Source organism: Chelonia mydas, chromosome 9 (assembly GCF_015237465.2).
Source record: "Chelonia mydas isolate rCheMyd1 chromosome 9, rCheMyd1.pri.v2, whole genome shotgun sequence".
NCBI classification, from domain to species: domain Eukaryota; kingdom Metazoa; phylum Chordata; order Testudines; family Cheloniidae; genus Chelonia; species Chelonia mydas.
In genome coordinates this window covers 31,464,944-31,487,579 of record NC_057855.1, presented here as the reverse complement: position 1 = coordinate 31,487,579, position 22,636 = coordinate 31,464,944, and the positions used below count along the sequence as shown (strand labels likewise).

The 22,636-nt window shown below is 40.0% G+C and overlaps 1 protein-coding gene across 11 annotated transcripts in view; it reads left to right on the top strand.

The window, feature by feature from the left end:
* The window catches only part of LOC102937703 (U2 snRNP associated SURP domain containing), a 69,383-nt gene that overhangs the window by 8,376 nt on the left and 38,371 nt on the right, over nt 1-22,636 (top strand). For 5 of the 11 annotated variants that reach the window (XM_007055002.4, XM_007055001.4, XM_037909275.2 and 2 more), the window contains exons 2-6: nt 14,987-15,034; nt 18,033-18,137; nt 19,452-19,566; nt 19,962-20,098; nt 21,639-21,706. In XM_007055002.4, coding sequence (XP_007055064.1) covers nt 14,987-15,034; nt 18,033-18,137; nt 19,452-19,566; nt 19,962-20,098; nt 21,639-21,706 — 473 coding nt within the window. Of the gene's footprint in view, nt 1-14,986; nt 15,035-15,080; nt 17,929-18,032; nt 18,138-19,451; nt 19,567-19,961; nt 20,099-21,638; nt 21,707-22,636 lie in introns of those variants that run through there. The other 6 variants (XM_037909277.2, XM_037909276.2, XM_037909278.2 and 3 more) reach the window with 3 other exon arrangements.

Genomic DNA, 22,636 nt, shown 5'->3' with positions numbered 1-22,636 from the left:
TAGTGAAGGTGGCATTATTTTGATTCTCTTACTGTGAGGTTTTTCATTTGGGGTGTGTATATGTAGTTTAAGCCTCTATAATCGTGTTTTTAAATAGTTTTCATACAGCTAGCAGGCATTTCACGCTTGTGACTGTTCCTTTTAATGTCCATTTAACTAGCTTTCTCATTTTTGTGTAGTTTCCCTTTTTGGAGTTAAATGCTACTGTGGTGGGTTTCTTTGTTATTTTCCTCCCTACAAGGATGTTACATTTAATTACGCTATGGTTGCTATTACTGAGGGTTCAGCTATATACACCTCTTGGACCAGATACTTGCCCCATTTAGGACTAAATCAGGAATGGCCTCCCCCTTGTGGGTTCCTGGACTAGCTGCTCCAAGAAGCAGTCATTAATGGTGACTAGAAATTTTATCTCTGCATCCTGTCCTGAGGTGACGTGTACCTAGTCAATATAGGGATAGTTATAATCCCCCATTATTATTGGGTTTTCTGTTTTTGTAGCTAGAGCCCTGCGCGGATACAAAAATGTGGATCCGCACCTGATCCGCATCCGCCAGGATCAACCCACGATTTGACCCACAATCTGTTAGCTGTCTTTTACCGGTCTCCGCATCTGCACCAGCAAGCCGTCTCACAACGGCTAGAGACCGGGGAGGGGGATGGGGGGAAGGAAGTGGGGGGCAGGGTCTTGCAGGGAAGAGGCAGCGCCAGGGTGGGGACTGGGGGTAAGGAGCAGCATGGGGGTGGGGTCTCGAGAAGAAGGGATGGCACAGAGTGGGGAATGGGCATCACATTGTGTGCTGCTCCCGGGAGCTTGTGAGCAATGGCACATGGCAGCAGCAGTGCAGGTTGCATCACAGTAGGGTGGAGGGGTGGGGTGCCGGGTCCCTGTTTGCTCCAATCCCTTTGGCTAGGGGCAGGCGCTGCTGCCCAGGAGCTGCCGGGCCCAGGACTGGGAGTGCAGCCAGTGCTGTCGGGCCAGGCCATGGTGGGGACGCTGATGCTGCCCGACAGGCCCGAGCTGCTGGACAGGAAGCGGCTGGACTGGCTGCTGGCCACCGGCCCCAAGAGCACTGCGTCCCCCAGGTTGTGCAAGCCAGGTACCACGGGCCAGGTACCACCAGTGAGTAGAGCCATGCATGGTTGTATCTGTATCTGATTCACTATCTGCAAAAATGATCCGCAGATATCTGCAGATTTGCAGGTCTCAATGTGTAGCCTCTCTCCTCTTTCTGAGCATTTCACAGTCGCTGTCACCATCTCAGTCAGGTGGTTGGTAGTATATTCTTATTGCTGCACTCTTATTATTCAAGCACTGAATTTCTATCCATAGAGATTCTGTGGTTTCCGAGTAGCAGCCGTGTTAGTCTGTATTCGCAAAAAGAGAAGGAGTACTTGTGGCACCTTAGAGACTAACCAATTTATTTGAGCATAAGCTTTCGTGAGCTATAGCTCACTTCATCATGCACTTTATGCATCCGATGAAGTGAGCTGTAGCTCACGAAAGCTTATGCTCAAATAAATTGGTTAGTCTCTAAGGTGCCACAAGTACTCCTTCTCTTTTTAGAGATTCTGTGGTAGTTTGATTAATTCCAGATTTTTGCTATATTTGACTCTATACTTTCTTTCACATATAATGTCCTCCCCCAACAGTGCGACCTACTTTGTCATTCCTGTTTGTTTTATATGCTGGTATTACCATGTCCCATGGTTATTATCATTCCACCAGGTTTCTATGATACCTATTATATCAATATCTTCATTTAATATCAGGCATTCAAGTTCATCCATCTTTGTATTTACACTTCTAGTATTTGTGTACAAGCACTTATAAAATGTATCAATATTTAGATATCTGTCTTCAAGTGATGTAATTGAATAGACCTTTTTTTTTTTTAATTTTGACCTTTTTATAGTGGAATTGATAGTCACCTCTGTAATTTAGGTGGTAAAAATATTTCAGTTCTAAGCTCCTGTTTCAGGTGTTTCTTTTTAACACTTAGGGCAAACATTTTCAGTGTTTAGACGCTGCTTTACATTGAATTATTTTTTGAAAGTTTGAACAAAATTGTTTGGATGCAAGCAGAGAGGGGGGAAAACAGCAGGCCCTCCGTTAGCGGGGAAAAAAAAGGTATTTTTCAATCAAGTTAGCTTAATATGATTGAAAAGGCCTATTCTAGGCTACAACACAACTGGATAGCACCTTCAGACTTGTTACTCTATATTTTAATGAGTGTTAATGTAACACATTTGAAAAGTTCTCTTAACTCAATCTAACACAATTGATAAACACAGCCTTTTGCAGACTAAGGGCTTGGCTACACTTGCGAGTTACAGCGCAGTAAAGGAGCCCCGGACGCATTAGCTCGTTACCCATCCACACTGGGAAGGCATGTAGAGCGCTCTGACTCTGCGGCCACCGCGTTGCTGGTACTCCACCTCAGCAAGTGGAATAACGTTTGCTGCACCCCTGCAACGAGGTGTTGCATTACTGCGCTCTGATCAGCCTCCGGAAATGTCCCTTAAGTCAAGTGGCCACTCTTGTCATTGTTTTTGAATCGCTGCAGGAATGCGGATATGCCCTTTGAAAGCTCTGTTTCTGACAGCAGGCTGCTTATCTGCTCCGAGACAAAGCAAGCCATTAGTGTGGAATGCTGTGTGTGTGAGAGGGCGGCGGGGGGGATGGGAAGGGGTGGGGGTGTCTGCTGTTGTCTGAACTTACAAGGTGGCATGCTGACGTGCTCCCAGCCCCCCACATACACACAACACACCCCCTGTCACACCCCCCCACCACACCCCCCATTTGAAAAGCACGTTGCAGTCACTTGCATGCTGGGATAGCTGCCCACAATGCACCACTCCCAATGCCACTGCAAGCCGCAAATGTGACCACGCCAGTGCACTTGAAGCTGTCAGGGTGGACAGACTGCAGCGCTTTCCCTACTGCGCTCTCCGAAGGCTGGTTTAACTCAAGGCGCTCTACATCTGCAAGTATAGCCATGCCCTCAGGCTGTGTCTACACTTAAATTGCTACAGTGGCAAAGGTGCAGTATCACTTCAGTGGAGACACACGCAACAGTGACAGGAGGGGTTCTCCTATCGTAGTTAATTCATCTCCTTGAGAGATGGTAGGTAGCCCTATCTTTGCAGGAGGTTAGATTTTTTTTATGCCTCTGAGTGATGTAACTGGGTCAACCTAACTTTTTCACGTAGACATGGCCTCAGACAGTGTGGAAGAGGGAAAGACACTAAACCGTGAGAAAAAAAGTTAACAGTACTGGTCAGTTTAATTGTTGCTATTCAGAAAGGTGGTTAGCAGTGTGTAAATGTCAAACAATGACAGTTTCCTTTGGGGTACTTGGTAAGCTTTGAGCAGCAGCAGAAGCAGGGACTAGAGTTATTCATGAGAGAGTAGTACAGTAACTCCTCACTTTAAGTTGTCCCCGTTAACGTTGTTTCATTGTCACATTGCTGATCGGTTAGGAACACGCTCGTTTAAAGTTGTGCAATGCTCCCTTATAACGTTGTTTGGCAGCCACCTGCTTTGTCCACTGCTTGCAGGAAAAGCAGCCCTTTGCAGCTAGCTGGTGGGGGCTTGGCACCAGGGTGGGCCGGAAGCCCCCCATCAGCTCCCCGCTCCCCTAAGTTCCCTGTGCAGCAGCTGCCTAGCAGGCTATCAGTTGCCTGTAGTTCAGCTGTCCCTCCCCCTACTGCCACGTGCTGCTCCTGCCCTCTGCCTTGGAGCTGCTCCCTGAGCCTCCTGCTTGCTTGAAAGGGGGAGAAGAGGGGGGCTAATGTCAGGGTGTCCCCCTCCCCCTTGCTCCTGCACTTTGCTTATCCCATCTCCATAGAGTAGGGGGACACACAGCAGGGCTCAGGACGGAGGAGCTTCCTGGCAGCCGCTGTGGTCTCAGCTTGCTGATTAACTTAACAAGGCAGTGTACTTAAGAGTGGGTCAGCATACTTAAAGGGGAAATGCGCATCTCTGTCTCTCTCTCACAGGCACAGGATGTGTGTCTCTGGCCTTGGCTACACTTACAGATGTACAGCACTGTGAGTTAAATCCGCCTTCGTACAGCTGAGTAGGGGAAGTGCTGCAGTCTGTCCACACTGACAGCTGCCAGTGCACTGTCGTGGCCGCATTTGCAGCTGCGTTGGGAGCGGTGCATTATGGGCAGCTATCCCAGCATTCAAGTGGTTGCAACATGCTTTTCAAATGGGGGAATGGGGTGGAGTGTGACAGGGAGCGTGGGGGGAGAGAGAGTGGGTTTTTGGGGTGCTGAGTGTGTCAGCATGCTGTCATGTAAGTACAGATCCCTCTCCCTCCCCCTTCTCTGTCTCACTCACTGAAAGCAAACGTCAGCTGTTTCTTTTTTTCCTCATACACAAGATAAGCAGCCACTCCCCGAAATGGACCCCAAACTCCCTTTCCCCCCTGCTCTTCAAGCAAACATTAGCAGTCGGCAATCCAAGGAGCCCCCCTGCCTGCCTCTCACTCATTCAAAGCAAACAGTAGCTGTGTTTGTTTTTTTGACAAGCAGCCCCCAAATTGGAACTTTGAAATGTCACTTCCATGTCCAGAGTTCACAACAAAACAAAAGAGGACACTTCAGTTAACAGGATTAAGGGGAGTTTCCGGAGGTCAATCAGTACGTAATAACATTACTCCCCTTTTACACTGGAGCTGGAGTGTCTCAGCCAATGCGCAACAGCTGTTAATCCTCTCGGGGAAGTGGAGTACCAGGAGCGCTCCAGCCAGGGAGTCAGAGCGCTCTACGTGCCTTGCCAGTGTGGATGGGGAGTAAGGTAGAGCGCTCTGGGAGGCTTTATTGCAGTAAAATGTGCAAGTGTAGCCAAAGCCTCTGTCTCCATCTGCCATGCTGTCTCCCCTCCCTCCATTCCTGCTGCCTTGTAGAGTGTGAGGCTACATTAACAACGAGTTTACCCCTTGAAGGCTCAGCCAATTGCTAGTTCATCATTTAGCAATAAGGCATTCCCTGGGAAATATCCCACCCCTCTGACTTCACTCCCTCAACCAAGCTTCACAATCATCATTGCTGTGTACAGTATTAAATTGTTTGTTTAAAACTTATACTCTGCGTGTATGTATATTTTTAAAGTCTTTTGTCTGGCAAAAAAAAATATTTCCCTGGAACCTAACCCCTCCTATTTACATTAATTCTTATGGGGAAATTGGATTAGCTTAACATTGTTTCTCTTAAAGTTGCATTTTTTAAGAACGTAACTACAATGTTAAGCGAGGAGTTACTGTACTTGAAAAATAGATCCTGCTGTAATGGTAGAGTAGTGCAAACTCTTCCCCTTTGCAGCAGCCGGGAACAACTGTAGGAGGTCAGAGTGTCACATTTATTAGACTTCTATAACTGGAGTGTGATACAAAAGCTGGAGTCCAAAACAGCCTCTCAAGCAGCACCTTAGCAGAAATTCCATCACCCTTTCTGGTATTTAGGGTTGGTTTCTTTCCCAGCACATTGCTGTTGGATATGTTGGTGGAATATGGCACCCCCCCGTTTGGTTGTTTTTTGTTTTTTTTTACATCTTCTGTCTTGTATGTTTAATCCTCTAGCAAATTTACAAATGTCATGTGATCACATACCAGGGTGGATAAAAATCAATGATTTAAAAAAAAATAAATAAAAACATCGGATTTTTTTTTATTTAAATCAGATTTTTTTGATAAAATGCTTTTTGAGGAAAGAACCTATCTAAAGATAGTTTTAATTAAGATACATTATAGCTCAAAGATATCTCATCATGGAATAGGGATTATAAATTCTAATTCTATAGTATGAGACATTATATTGGGAGGGGATAACTCAGTGGTTTGAGCAATGGCCTGCTAAACCCAGGGTTGTGAGTTCAATCCTTGAGGGGGCCATTTAGAGATCTGGGACAAAAATTGTGGATTGGTCCTGCTTTGAGCAGGGCGTTGGACTAGATGACCTCCTGAGGTCCCTTCCAACCCTGACATTCTATGATTCTATATTCGTATAATGTTTAAGAAAAGTTTTGTAAATGAGTTCCAATAGTTCATGGATTAGGGACCCAATTTTATGGGGTTCCAGGGGCTTCTGAGTAGATTATTTAGGTTAATCTTTCTATCTATACCATTAGGGATGCTTAGTTTTGCAGTTCTCAAACTGTGGATTTATGTTTCCGGACACAACACATTTTGTTAACAGCAAAAATGTTTTAAAATACATAATATATAGAGGTGAGAAATAACACACTGCAACCCTATTGTCCCTCTGCAAATTTGTGTACACAGAGTCAATCCTTTACCTCTCTCTAAAAGTGCAAAGTTTCAGAAAGTTCAATGAACAGAAGATTGTTGGGGGCGGAATAGATCTGGACAAGGAGAAGAAATTTGGAGATAAACGTGAGAAGGGAGGGACAGGCAGTAGAAACAAAAGTGAAACTGTTTGAGCAGCATATTCCAGAAGTCTTGAGGTCTTTCTGAGTGTAGCTAGGGTGACCAGATGTCCCGATTGTATAGGGACAGTCCTGATACTTGGTGCTTTTTCTTATATAGGCTCCTATTTCCCCACCCCCTGCCCCGTCCCGTTTTTTCACACTTGCTGTCTGGTCACCCTAAGTATAGCTTTCATTGATTTGAGGTCTACCATACCATTCTCTCACTAGAAGGGAAAACTTACAATGGCAGCAGGCCGTAAAAGAGACCTAGTTTGGGAATAGGAACCATTCAAGAAATATCTGTTTGCTGATAATGTTTTAAAGAAAGTCACACCAGTGAACTGGTGGAAGTCACTTAAGCACTTGGATTCAGAGACTGTTGACATGATGATCTCACTTTTAACAGCAGCAATTTCTGCCGGTGTAGAAAGAATATTTTCTTCCTTTGGACTAATTCATTCCAAGTTGAGAAATCGTTTGGGATCTGAAAAAGGAGAAAAGCTTGTTTTTCTTTTCCAGATTATGAACAAACAGGAAAATGAAGGTGAAGACTACTGAGTTAGTTGCAGAAGTAAATATTTTAAGTTTCTCATGTTGACCTGGCTGAGAGTTGGATTTTTTTTTAAATATTTCATTTAACTATTTTAGTTAAAAACAGCTTTATCAAAAACGAACCTGATTTTAAAAAACTTGAATGTTTAAATTCAAAAATTCATATGCTTGTTTTGTTAAAATATTATATGTTTGCTGTTGAAGAAAAGAATCCAGAATACATAACGTTGTTTTAGTTGAATAAAACAATTTAAGTATCTGTCTGGTGATGTTCTCCTAATATAGCATGGCAAGAAAATCCTCCAAATATTAATGATTATTAACCTGTTGAATTGGAGATAGTTCACCTCCCAAAGACTTCCTAAATATCTGCTTCAGTTACCTTTGGTAAATGAAATAACCAAACAATCATTTCTTTTCTGATACAGCTGTAAAACTAATCTGAAAAGTTTTCAAAATAAATCACTTAAAAATGTATAGTGTGTACCTTCTAAAAATGAAATCTACATCTATCTCTGAGTTGTGAAGAATATGTATTAAGGTTATAACAAACAACAAGAATGCACTTTTCTGTAGAAATCCATGATTAAATTGAGTCTTCCTGACTAGTGATTTAAATCAAATCTACCCTGTCACACACTCTCTCTCAGACTAACATGGCTGCTACTCTGAACCTCTCAAAAAATAGCGTACAGTATTGTTCACTATAACTTTACAACAGTGGCTATGTCTATACTACAAGCTTCTGTCAGCACAGCTGTGTCAGTCGGGTGTGATCGCTGACTGACATAGCTGTGCTGACAAAGCTCCTAGTGTAGATGCAGTTATACTAGCAAAACTTCACTTTTACTGGTACAGCTTGCTTCTCTCATGGAAGCATGAGAGTGTTACTATACTGATATAAAATGCAGCTTTGCCAGTATAGCTGTGTCCATGCTAGGAGTGGTTTTCTTGTATAGTATATTGGTGTTCCTGTACTGGTAATGTACTTCTTGTGTAGACATAGCCTAAGTGTTACGCTTCATATGCTGGATCATATGCCTCTGCACCTGCCTCTGCTGATGCTCAGAGTTTTCCAGTGCCTCTAGTAAGGAACTTACAAGGGTTTTGTTAATTTAATTCTGCTGCTTAAGACAGCTGTTGCCAGCAGCACAGGCACTGGAATTTTCAGTAGCCCCAGGAAGACGACACTGCATCAGTTCATGTTTGGAAGGTTATTTTCAAAACATCAAGGTTAGAAAATTATTTTCTTTAAAAGGTGGAGAATTTCAAATTATGTCGTAAGCCTTCCATGTTTTCCCATAACAAGTGAGAAGGGCGGGTGTTTCAAGCTTTGCTGTGCTCCTATTATTTTTCAAAATATGCTCATTTTAACGTGTGGTAACCAAATCATCCCTGCCATTTGTCTTTCATCCACTCCTGTCTTGTCATACACCTAGCTTGTCAGGGGCTGTCTTTTTTTATTACATTTGTGTAGGGCCTAGAACAGTGTGTCTCTGGTTGTAGATTGGGGCCGTTAGGCACTAGTGTAACACATAATAATGGGATATGGAAAAAAGGTTTGAAGTTGGTAATTGGAAAGGAGGAAAAAGTGTTTTCAGAAAAGAAGTGTGGCTTTTTAATTTACAGCTATATTCCCAGTTGCGCAGTGAACTGGTGTTACTACCACCATTATGCTTGAGCTGTGCCTTGTGTTACCTCAATAGTGAAAGTAAGACCTGTTGGTGCATGTGAAGTGAGGAATGTGAAGATAGAATTGTATGGAGGATGGGAGGTGACACAGTTATTGTTTTCAATTTTTGAAGCCTGACGGCACTTTGTATCTCCTTGTGCGCATTGTATCCTTGGCTTTTGTGGCTTTGGACTTGTCTCCACATGAAACTTGGAGTTCTCCCATTGGTGATAGTAATCCACCTCCCCAAGAGGTCATAGCTACGTCATCAGAAGAATTCTTCCATCGACCTAGCGCTTATTTTCTAGTGTAGACCAGACCTTTATTTAGTTCAGTTCTTGAAGCTCTGTCCAACATTTATCTTAAATGGATTTGGTGGTGTTAAAAATGGAGGTGGTTTCCTTAAAGCTACACAGTGCTTGCAGATGTAAGTGCTAATATTTTGGTCAATTGGAAACTGGCCATACTCTTAGCAAAGTATTTCTTAAACTACTGGTGCCTGCATTGTTCCAATCTGGATTGATGAGGAATAACATTTTCTTAATATGACATGTTTAAAAGACAAATTTCTTACAACAAAGAAGTCTGTTAATGCTCAGTAGCTAAGACACCTCTACCCCGATATAACGTGACCTGATAGAACACGAATTTGGATATAACATGGTAAAGCAGCGCTCCGGGGGCGGGGGCTGCACGCTCCGGTGGATCAAAGTATGTTTTGATAAAACGCAGTTTCACCTATAACGTGGTAAGATTTTTTGGCTCCCGAGGACAGCGTTATATGGGGGTAGAGGTGTATTGAGGAAATTTAAAAGATTACCAAATTTTTAGTTATCTCTACATTTTACTTTTAATTTCAATTTAAACATAAATGTTGTATGAAACAGCCATAAGTTACAGAGGATCCTCCTGTAATAGTGGAGTTTTCTGGAACATATGTATTTAATGTAATTTGCACTTTTTTCTATTCTGTGGCATCTCTCTCAAATGTTTTCAGTTAACAATAATCATTTAAAATTAAGGATCTTACTTGTTGAGAAGGGAAAATTGAACTTTCAGCCACTGTTAAGAAAGGTTTAATAAGGAACCTCTTCTAAAATAAATACCCTATTTATGGTGAGACCATATGTATATGTACTGGTCTTCATGTTTTGTCATGTGTGCATTAGTTTATTTAATTTATTTAATAATAAATTGGATATCTTTAAGTATAATCACTTTTACATAAGGATACTTAAAAAGAGACATTGTTTTGTTCAGCCATGAACTAAAAGCTAGCAAAGCTTTAAGAACTTGTTGCCAAAAACCATCTGTCTTTGGCAAGGCCTATCTGTTGCACATACTAGCAAACCTTTCTTCACAGTCTTTTTTAGATAACTAGAATTTCAGTGAAAGGTGAGTAGGGGATTCTAATTCTGTTACTTGTCTAAAAAGATAACTCTGCAAATTGCCTTTTGCCTTTCTGTAAAGCACTGAATTATCATTCTTATTTTCAGTACGATACTTATTTTGAGTGACAATAAAAGCCAAGTAAATATAGATATTACATAAGCACCAGTGTAAAACTGCATGGACTGAGTCATCTTCATTTTGTTAATGGGGTAAAATTAGTTTGTATCAGTTTGAATTGAGTTTGCCAGTTTTGAAAAACAAAAGTAATTACTAGGCAGGTTATAGTTCACTATAAACATTAATATTTGATTTTTTATAGATAGTATTTATTGAATGAGAGAGGTAGGTTGAGGTTTATAAAGAGTGTTTATGGAAAAGGTGCCACTTGTCTGTAGCTTGAAGGTAAACTTTATCTTGGATTTTCAGGCTCATCTTCTGAATGTTACTACAGGTTGAATCAGATAACTTCCTGGCCCTATGTTCTGGGAAGAACATAGCTAATAATCTATACTCCTGGGGGAATTTTGTGCCAAAAAATTAAAAATTTTGTGCACAATATTTAAGATTCTGCAAAATTCTGCATATTTTATTTGTCAAAATAACACACTATAATCATGCCAATTTCAATTATTTTGGTAATTTTTTTCAAAATACCTGTCAGCAAGTATGCCTGTAACAGTACAGGTTTCCTGCACCCCTCAGAAGCTGTGCAAAGACTTGGGGGAATCAGGGGTAATGGAGGAGCTGAGGGAGAGGGAAGTAATTGCTGGGATGGAACCTGGGTATGGACTTAAGAGGTGGTTGGGTGTGGGTGAGAGAAGTATGGAACAGGGTTTTTTTTGGGCAGAGAGGGATTGTTAGGGAGCCTCCACCATGTAGACCCTGGATGACCCCAACCCTCTCATTCAATCAGACACATCTGCCCCGTCCTCATGTGTCCCTGCATCCCCTTCCCCCATCCCTATGTGGCCATGCACCCCACTCAGCCACCCCTTTCCCTATATGTCCCTGAAGACCTTCCCCATCCCCACATGTCCCTGTGCCCCCACTCAGCTACCCCCAACTCCTATGTGGCCCTCCACCCCCACTCAGCCACCTCTTCCCTTCAATTGTGCCTGCACACTCCTCTCCCTGTCCCCATGTGGCCCTGCACCCCCACTCAGCCTCTGCCCCAATCTTCCCCCCCCCCATAGCCTTTCTGAATCTGTCTGTGACCCCCCCCATGTGCCCCAGGCTGTCCATCACCCCATATCCCATGCCTCCTGACCTGGCCCCACTGGCAGGCGCTGTGCAGAAAGCAGCTTCTTTCTCTTCCCTATCCCTAGCTGGGGCTTCTCCCACTGGAGAGCAGCTGCTCTCTGTTCTGGTGCCACAGTGGCCCATGGTGGGCGAAAGGAGTAACTGCAGCACCTTTCTGGCAGAATGTATTTTCTACAGGGGAAAAAAAATTCTGCATGGCGCATGAATTCTGTGCGTGTGCAGTGGTGCAGAATTCTCCCAGGAATATATTATAATAGTATGTCTGGATATGGCTTCTGTTTAAACAGGGGCCCAAGGAGTCTGTCTTTAAACAATATAGCTTGGTTAAAAACATTTTGTCACCTAATGATCATATCACACAGACTTTATACTTTAATTGAATATGCATTCTGTTATACTTCAATATACTTATTCATAAAAAGGAGTGAAGTGGTGGGAGAGGAGAAGTAAATCAAGCTAATGTCTAAAAGTAGAGCTGTAAATTGCAACTCTACATTACAATCCTTAAATAATCTTTCAGAGGTTTAACTCTCAGACAATAAGATATTTTTCACTAAGTTTGCAAATTCTTCAAGTGAGCCATTTTGCTATGTGATTCCATACTTCTGAATTGAATATAGCCATAAAATGATTGGATAGGTGAATTAAGTGATTAATTTCATGTGAAAGTATTAGAATGTTTGTCTAAAGATAAACTTTTTTGAAAAATTAAAAAAATACTCCCCATAACTTAAAATGCCCCAAACCAAATCTCCTTCCAAAACATCAATGATAAAATTGTAAAATAATCACAAGAATGCCAATAGATTATAATATGTGTTGCAAAACCTTGAGCAAGTAGAATGGATGCATGTTTTTATCCTTTCCTATCAATTTCTGGTTTCCCAATACTAGGTTGTATGGAGCCATTTTTTCTTCTGCACTGAGGTCTACTTGTCAGAGCAGGTTGTGGGAGGGTGGCATTTGGGAGCCAGTTTTACAGCTCCTGGACTCTTTGGGCTTATCTATGCTTGCCTTGCACATTAGAGCAGCCTATAGATCTGAAGGAGTTTCTATGCACTGCCTGAACAGCTTTAAATAGTACTTTGCAGGGTATGAATCCAGGCCATGACTTTTCTAACTCTTGGATTACTTGCTTGAATTTGTCCCTAGTTGGCAATGATTAAAAATTATTGCTACCTGATGGATTTTTGGAGATCAGTGTAATCTATCTTGTTGGTCTCATTCTAGTTCTACAGCATAAAAAGCCACCGGAAAAATTAATACTCTTGTTTGTTCTCTGACAGCACAGATTGAATTGATGTTGAGATTGACCCTTTTCTTCTCTCCTTCCCTCCCCCAATATTTCTGGAATGGCGCACTGGTGGGATAAAGTAGAGAACATTGTGCTTTTATGCATTCTGTACTTGAGTTTCAAATGCTGTGTCCAATCTGGGATGTTTCACATTCACCAAAGATTTTTATCCAATATACTGTCCTATATCCCTTAGGTAACATAGATGAAATTTCACATTATACATATCCCCACTGTTGTTGAATAAGTTATGTACTAATGAACAGATACAGCCCTCCGAAGGGTAATTTCTCAGTCTCCTATATTATGCTTAATAAAACAGCTTCATTTACTTATTGGAATATAGTAGGAAACAAACTTAAGATTTGGTCTAGATGTCCTTAGGCTCCTGTATAAATTCCCTACAAGTATTGTACTTCTGGGTGCAAAATGGTTGCTTTAATCCTCATTTCTTTTTTGGAAAATTGTAGTTCTAGCAGCTGCAGGCTTGTGGATTACTATAATAAGGGGATTACCTCTTGTATACTTAGTTTTACCATGCTCATGGTGTTAGAGATGTTTTCAAATGCATTACAGTTTTCTTTCTGTCATATTTGGTAATTGATATCCTTCTCTTTTGCGGATATAGCTGTCCTATGTACATACAGACCCCTCAGTGTTCAAGTGAAAACATTCTCTGCAAAATAAAGGTTACTAACGTCTACCAGCTACGAGGTTAAAGGCTAATATTAGAAAAGATAGCAAGAAAGAAGTAGAAACAAGCATATCTTTTAAAAATACTAAATTTACTATTCAGAGAAAAGCAACAATGATCTTCACTTTTTAACAAAATTTATTCATCAAGCTAATATCAATTACATGAAATACATTTAAAGTTTAATTTAAAGTAAACTTTTATGTCAACTAGTATGTGTGTCACTAGTAGGGGTTAACTTCATTGGGTTGGGGAGGTTAAGATTAATTCCATCCAGATCTGGTTAATCACAACGTAGTAATAACTTGTACTAATATTACTCCTGGGGGAATTCTGCATGCACAGAATTCGTATCCCCTGCAGATTTCTGGGGGGCGGGACTTTTGCCAGGGAAGCAAAGGGAAGCCCGCAAGAGTGGTCACGTGGCCCTCCCTGGCATTGCAGGCCTGTTGGTTCGGGTGCCTGGAGCAGCTGTTAGAGATGTAAGTCACTGCTGGGACTTGGTGGAGGGTGGGAGCTCTGCAGACTTGCAAGAAAGAGAGACGCTCTGTCTCTCTTGCTCGCTATTGTGGCACAATCGGCATGGAGAGGTGTGGCTTTGGGGTGTTTCTGAGGAGATAGGTGTGGGGCAGAGCAGAACGTAGCAGCCTGCCTGCTTAGTGAATTGTTCCCATTGTCTCTGTGAATTCCCCCAGGAGTATAAAACAGGTGTAAAAGTTTTAAGGCTCCTTTTCATTGCCAGAGTTGTGTAAAGGACAGGATAGCCTTATAAATGCATATGGTGATTTAGTGATTAGAACTGGTCTAAATTTTTGGACTGAAAAAAATTCCTATCAAAATGTGCTCCATTACCTGTTTGGTGCTGTCCTTTTTGGAGATGGTCAATAGCCAGCATAAATAGTGAGTTTGATTTCCCAGCCGTCACTTGCTCTTCAGTTGCCTATGATGTAACACTTAGCATATGGCTGCATATATTTGTTGACTAATAACTAGAAATAAAGGGTCAAACCTAGCAATATTAGTATTAGACAAAGGGAGTTTGGGGATTTCCTCCAGTGCACCCCACTCCCATTCTCTAGCCATTGTATTGTATTTTAAATAAATTACCAAAATAATTGAAACTGGCATGATTATGTTGCATTATTTTGACAGATAAAATATGTAGAATTTTGTAGAATTTTAAAATATTGTGTGCAGAATTTTTAATATTTTCACGCAGAATTCCCCCAGAAGTATAATATCAACAAATCAAATTTAGTAACTAATTTTATAACTTAAGACAAATATAATGAAGTAAATAACATTATCTTTGAAGGCACTTCATGTTGACAGTTTCTAAGCAGGATCAATGCAACAGGCCTGGAATTAGTGTTTAAGATGGCCTCCTTCCCTTCCTGAATCCTGGTGGAAGTGATGAGTTTGTGAAATCCAGAGAGCTGAATTGAGATGTTTATGGATAAGGGCAAGAGCCTTTTTTCTGTATCAATCCACATTGAGTATACCAGTTGTATTGCTCAAATACTTAAAAAAAAAATCTTAAATATATGAGGGTAAAGATGCATGCCAGGATAGTGGTGGAGATGAAAATGGAAGCCCAAGAGCTGCATCTGAAAGGGCCAATGTCTTTTGCTTATCCGTAAATGCTGCTAGTATATTCCTAAGTGACTTTTTTCCCCATCATTTGCAGGTCAGACTGCCAGATGCAGTACAAACGACTGGATCTGCCGATAGTCACGTAAGTCCTAAAGAATATAGCTACTTCAAAGCTGAATCAGTGCATAGCTTAACAAAAGTAAAAAAAAAAAAAAAAAACAACCTACAAGCGCCACAGGCTTACTGTCTCAACTTTCAGAGCAAACCACAAAAAAAAATTTTTTAAATAAAGGAAAAGGATATTTTTGTAACTACCGGGCCTGTAAATTCAACCTGAAATTGAACTCAAACTAGTAGTAACTTATGGTTACTTTTTAGACTACCACTGCACTTCAAAGCTGAATCAGTGCATAGCTTAACAAAAGTAAAAAAAAAAAAACAACCTACAATGTTGATGATTTACAAGCAATTTTGAAGCTGATAATGGAACACTTTACATTCACAGTTTCAGTCTAGTTTTGTATGCAGGATGGTGTACGAGGTATGGTCAGCAGTTACAGACATCACTTTTGTTCTGATCAGCATGCTGATATTAGGCACATCCACATAATCCATTCAGCTTGGGCCTGCCTACAATAAGTGAAGAAACCGTTGAAGGGACGCTGCATAAAAGGGTTGATTGTGTTGCTTCACTTTGCAGCAGTTTAGTATGTAGAATATGGATTTTTTTTCTTTGCAGACCCTCTTTTTATGCTTCTGAAACACAGTTCACCATACAACTAAACTCCTGAAGCACCTCTCCCATAGTGACTTGCACCTTTCAAAAGATGCAGGAGATTTTTGTATGATCTCCAAATGTGAAAGGGTGTATTGTGTGATAAGTTAAAAGAACTGATTGAGCCAGTCAGTGCAGGTACAATACTTGTGGCTTCCTTCCCTCACAGGGGAGAAACCACTGTAGACTTCACCAGCTCAGTTTGGCCTGGGCTGAACACTTGCTCCCCAGCAGAAATGGGAAAACTTGTTAATAAGCTTGCTAGCCATATGTCCACAAAAAAGATGAGGGGTGCATCAGCGAGCTCCGAAGACAGTGCCGTGGTGAGAAATCCTTTATCCACCCCAAGCCTCTAGGAAGGAAGCAGGTGCTAACAGATCCTGGATCTTGCTTGGGCTTTCCATCCTTTGTATCAGCCTCTAGTTAGCAAGGCATTTGTAAATGGGGACATTTCTCTTCCCTCCATGCTCCAACCTGACTACTTAAATGGAAGCTTTCTCCTCCCTCCTTCTGTCTCAATTACTCTCCTCTTCCTGGCAACCTCTATTTTTTTGGATGGGGGGATATCCCCCAAAAATTTTCAAGTACCTGGCTCTTCTTATAGTTTTTCTAAGCAGTATATAATTCTTGTCAATTTTGTAGCTGCTTACAGGATTTTGTATTCCAGCAATGAAACAGTCTAGAACCTTGTTAATTTCATGCTGCTTGGGGAATTATTTTTTCCAAGTCTGCTGACAACATTGTATTCCTTCATTTTAAAAGTTTTCCTGGGAATCATAAGGGCACAAAACTGCTTTAAGACGAGTGAACCGCTTCACTCCCCAGGCCAAACTTCTCAGTGTTCAAGAGCAGTGACCCTTTGGCCTTCTTATTCTCTCGTTCCAATTGTTGGACTCTGTTCTTGTCATGCATCTAGGGCGGTGCATGTATGGACACCAAGCAAGTATTGTAGTTCAAGTTATTTCAAGCAATAGCTTCTTACAGTGCTTTTGCATGTTGTGTAAAAATGGCTTTGAGTTGGAAACTTCTATTAGAAGTGGTGTTAAATGACTAAGGCATTGACATTTCTGATAGAAATTCCATTCCAGACAGAAGTTTTTCCAAAGCTAACATTTATTTTTTTTGCAGCTGATTTTGAAATCTCTTTGGCATCATGACTAAGTTGTTCAGCTTACTCACTTTAACTTCTCACAAAGTGTGGGACCTGTTATTTAAAGAGGTTATGTGTTGCTGAGATAGCAGTCGTTAGCATCATTGTGTATAAATGAGTTGATAGCTGTGGTAGGGCTTCAAAAATATTTTGGAGGGGGTGAAGTGTCATACCATATGTAGAGATGTTCTGGTGACTACTGGGGATGTTTTCCTTATTCCCATATTGATTCATAGTTTCAATAACAAACAAGTTAAATTATTTAAAAATTGGGATTAATTTCTACTGTCTTTTGACTATTGGAATTTCAAAATAAGTTTGCTGCCTTGTCTCTTCTCCCCTTCCCAAACCTCCCCACTGCCCATTTCTTGGAGAAATTGTCCTCTTTCTCAATGCCTTACTATCTTTCTTCAGTCAGCGAATCAGGAGAATCCTGCAGATGATCAGTTATTACTATTTCAGTATGCAGGTGTAATTTTGCTGTGTGATCTTCCTTCTTTGATAGTCTTATGGGGGAGAGATGAAATTGGGAGAGGCAAGGAGAATGCGATATTGGGGAATGAAGGTTTTAATTGCACTGGGGCTGAAAAGGCTCAAGAATATAACTTTCCTCTGTATCTTCCCACAGCAAAAACATATATTTAAATTCTTCAACACTCCTTTAATTTTATTTCTATTAAAATCCTCCATCACAACTGGCTAGGATCACAAAATATTCTTCTGGCCAAGAGAATTTAATTAGCTGCAGCTCTTTTCAGTGCCTGTCCTTATTTCTTAAATGACTGCAGGGGTTGCCTCTGAGTTATGGAACATATTGTTCTCCAGGTTTAAGCAACTAGGCATCTTCAGCAGTGTCAGCTTCTGCTGACACATGTATTGGGCTCACAGACTTTGTTAGGTTTCCCACAGGTTAGCGCAGAACATACCACAAGACCACCAATCTAGCTCATCTAAGTTTGGACGTTAAACGCTTCCTCCATAAGCTATTGCGGAATAGTTTTAAATTATCAAAATATTTCAAAATTGTATTGCTGTTGGAAAACTACCTGTCCTGAGAGACAAGTCCAGGAAGACTTCAGTTTTTTTCCAAGTAACTAAATCAGCAGATTGGGTGAGTCCTTTCAGGTAAAATGTTACTTTGGATGTTAGATTCAAATGATGAGATGCATTTAAAAATTACTTCTCTAAACATTCTGTTTTCTGTTCCTTTTGTAGCCTCTTTTGGAAAACAAACTTAAAGCATTCAGTATTGGCAAAATGAGTGCTGCCAAGAGGACTTTAAGTAAGAAGGAACAAGAGGAGTTAAAAAAGAAGGTAATGGTAAATAGACAAGGTTTTTTTTTCTTCTTTTATATATGAAATTATCTTGCCATTTACTTATCCAAACAAAGAACTGGCAGTGAAAATAGAAATTCTGTTTCAGAGAATTAGTTGTAACTTAACTTTTTAAAAATTTAAATAAATAATACCGTAACTGTACTAATTTATTTCATGTGGTAATTTTAAAAACATTTGGTGCCAACTGTATTGGGGCGCACAGAGGTCTGCCTTTGAAATGGGAAAAAAGCCAGGTTAAGTCTAAATGAGAGCTCAGATTCTGTGGCTTTCCTGAAAGCTTTGGGTTATGACAGACTGAATGTCACAACAGTCACTGGACTGTGAAATCAGTCCCTCCCTTTGACCTGCTATCACCTCAGGTGACTTTTCTGTTGTGTGGTTTTATGTTGTGTATTATTTGATTTTAATTTCTACCAAGAGAATCAGTGGCGCTGTTCTGTTTAGATATTTCAGTGCTGAAAATGTTTTATTCTACAAAATAGATTTTATTTTCAAACTAGAGATTTTTATCTTGGGAACACAGTAAATTTATGTTAAATATGGTTTGGTGCAGAAATGCACATATCTGATGTAAAATGGCTTAAGAACATCTTGAAATTCCAAATTTCAGTAAAGGCCTCTAACATGTTTCAATATATTTTAACTTCTTGCTTTAGCTTGTGTGATGTCAACTCAGCTAATTAAAGTTGGGGGTTTTCAAAGAGCCTAAACAAGTTAAGTTCTCAACTTTCTCTGAATTTTCAGTGGGATCTAGCTTCCTAACCTCCCCAGACTCCTTTGAAAATCCTAATGTAAGGCAATGCAGTGGTGTTTAATTTAATTTGCTATCTCACTTATTTTTATTAATTTGTCATTTGTGAAACACACCATTTAAAACTGAGCCCATTATTAACTTCATCCAGACACACAATTTGACTCTCATAGTATACACTAAACATTTTTTTGCAACACACAGACTAGCGCAGAGTCTAAGGTCTTTGTCGTGTTTTTGTGTTTGCCATCTTCTTTTTACCTCTGAAATTATAAATCATTTAAAAAAAATCAACTCTACATTTATTAAATGAGTAATCATATTTGACTATACAAAACTGTTTGTCTCTAGTTCTTGTGTTGTTAATTCTTCCCACATTCCTGCTCTGAAATATTGTCTTGTCTGAAACTGAACCTTATGCTGAATTAGGACAGGTATCATGACCTCTAGAAAATAAAAAGGAAAGCCGGATGGCTACTTAAGGTTAGATGTCTCATGGATGCTGTTTGTAAAAATAGTAAACAAATTTAACATTTGGTGTGTAGGAGGATGAGAAGGCAGCTGCAGAAATTTATGAAGAATTCCTTGCTGCCTTTGAAGGAAGTGATGGTAATAAAGTGAAAACATTTGTAAGAGGAGGAATTGTTAACGCGTCTAAAGGTAAGACTTGAATATTTTATCCCCCACAACGTCTGGTTAATTACAAAGAAAAAGGTTAGGTTTGGATTTTATTTTGTGTTTAATGCAGTATGTTGCTTGCCAGAATTTTTCATTATGCTTTTCGGAGATGTTTGTATAAATTAGCACTTTTTTTTATATTTAAAGGAAAGTGTTCTTTTTTAAACCAACTACACTTTACACATGCTTTTTCTGAGTATTACATTTAAATTGCAGAGTGTGATACTATTACAGCATTTCATTTTGATTTATAAATAACTAACTAATTTTTTAGATTCTGTGTTGGAGACAGAATTTCAGAAATAAATACAAAAAACCTGATTCTTTGGCTCATTATTATGCAGTAACTGTTAACTGAGTTCCTTTTTTAAATCCAGATGAACATGAAACAGATGAAAAACGAGGTAAAATCTACAAACCTTCAGCACGATTTGCAGATCAAAAAAATCCGCCAAATCAGCCATCCTCTAATGAGAAGCCTCCATCCCTTCTAATGATAGAAACCAAAAAGCCTGTAAGTTATTCTTTTCAAAATATTACTACCCGTTTAATCCCTCTTCAGAGCACTTATACACATTAACTACTTAGAGTGGTTTTATCCCCATTTTTCATATCAGAGGAACCAAGACATGGATATTAAGTGATTTGCCAAACCATATAGTAAATCATTGTAGAGATTAGAATGTGAAGGTCTACTAGTCCTGTATGCAGACTGGTATCCATGGCTCTCTAAAAATGGCGCTCTGTCTTGATTTCATTCAGAAGAAATATTGTACATGCTCAAGTATTCTTTTTAATCAAGATAAGTTCATCATGAATTAGTATTTGGTGAATGTTAAAAGAATGTTCCCAATCACTGTTGAAGTATATATGGTTGGTACCACCAGCTATTCTGAAGGTTTCAAAACAGTTTTCATTTTAACCATCTGTTTTCAGATGCGTGAACTTTAAGAAGCTTTTATCTTTTGGACTGATCTATAGTTTCCATGCTTGGTCTCTGTCTCAAGGTGATTTTTTTTGAAGCTTAAGCAAAATCCTTTCAGCTCTTTGAGTTATGACCAATAGCCTGCATGACTTGCAAGTCTTCTAAGATGAAGCACTTACTTTCTCTTTCATTTTTCTCTTCTGTCAGTTTGCACGTATATTGTTAGTTTGATTTTGTTTTGCTTTAAAAAAAAAAAAACTGGAAAAAATACAAATACTGTTAGGGGCACATTAAGACTGTGCAAGACTGAACACTCAAGTCAGAATATGTGAAAGTTAAGGTTTAACCTGCAGACTTAATGCTGTTTCTGTGTCAATTCGTTATGATGGTCTTTAACTACTTAATCATGTTTCCTAAATAGAATTCTTTCTACAATCTTTAGATATGTGTGAAGCATCTATAGCATTGTGTGCTAGTGATATTTGTAGTAACAAGTGATATTAATGCAAACTCACTCCAAACATAAAACAATATGCTGTGGATTTAGATAGTAGAGTCGGATATTAATGGACAACATAGAAGATATTTCACAGTGTGCAAAGATTTTCAGTTACAAAAACGAGCTGCTTAGTTGCGCTTCTTGAGTGCATCTTACTCCTCCCGCTGAGTCCTTCACTGTCATGTTGCTGTAAAAATGTTACTGCCGATGTAGCACTGTAGTGAAGACTTGCCCTTCGTCACTAAGGATGTAGTCAACTTTTGTGATTAAAATAAGTGTTAAGACTGACAAAGACATTTAACATCTTGTAATTCTATCTTAAGTAGTAAAGAGAATGTTTGAGCATGAGAACACAATTAAAGGTTGCATCGTAATGTATAAGCATGAAAACAGAGTTAAGGTTTACATTCAACTTTAACTTTTGTATTTCCTGACTCTGTGTTCAAAGGGCTCAGCCTTAATGTTTTTAAAGGTGGATTTTTTGTCTGTGATTCAGTCATTAGGAAACCTGTAGACCAAAGACATTATGGATTGGAAATGATCTAAAATACAGGTGTCACAAACATTTCTTTGACAAACCATTCATTGTGTGGTGTTCTGAAATATTGGCTGATGTATCCTTTATTTTAGCCTTTGAAGAAGGGGGAGAAAGAAAAGAAAAAGAGCAATTTAGAACTCTTCAAAGAAGAACTAAAACAGTAAGTTTGACTGTGCATGGAATGCCATCATAAATTAGCAAAAATGGCACAAATGTTTGAATTTTTCCCTCTTACAGAGATCAAACCAGGGCTGAGATCATCACATCAGGTCTCAAACACTTGAGGGTTATGCCAACAAAGTATATGGCATCCACTAGCCCTTTGTGGGGAGTCAGATTTCAATGTTAGTAGGCAAAGAGTTTGGTTCTTTTTAAGCATGCTGTCCAGCACTCTTAAGGCCCATGTACCAAATGGATTACACTGAGTATGTGCAGACAGAGAAGCCAACAGGGTTTGTTGCCTTAAAACTTTCACAGCAGATAGATAACTCAAGGGGATAAGCAATAAGCCTTGAACTTTACTAACTTGCCAGCATCAGTTTGAGTCCCAAAATGGGCAGACCTCTGGGAAATGTTGTAAGGGACAGAACGTGTCAAATGTTAAAATGTCTGTTGGATTTTTTTTTTTTTTTAATTTTGGGGGAATGTAATTTTTTTTTTTTTTTTCATTTAAAAAGACGTGAATGCTTGCTAATGAGGAGGGAAGCATTTTTGGGGTTGGAGGAGTGGGAGGAATGGGGTGAGAGAGGCTTGGGGCTGCATCATGAGGGGAGAGATAAATGGGGTTGGGAGGGAGTTCACGTGGGGGACACTGGGAAAAGAATATGGGGTAAGTTGCTGGTAGACCGGGATGTATGCAAATATCCACAGATACAAAGCAGGAATCTGCAGATTTGCTGGGCTCTAGTTCTGTGTTTCACTGGCTTTGTTAGCAACCACACGCTCCAAACATTTCAAAGCATGACCATTATTCCCATTCCATTGCAAGAAAGTGTGCCACAGTAAGAGAGACACAACACTTTGGAATCACATAGCAATAGGGAGAACAGTGGACTGTGACTCAGAAAACCTGGGCGCACTATTTGTTTTG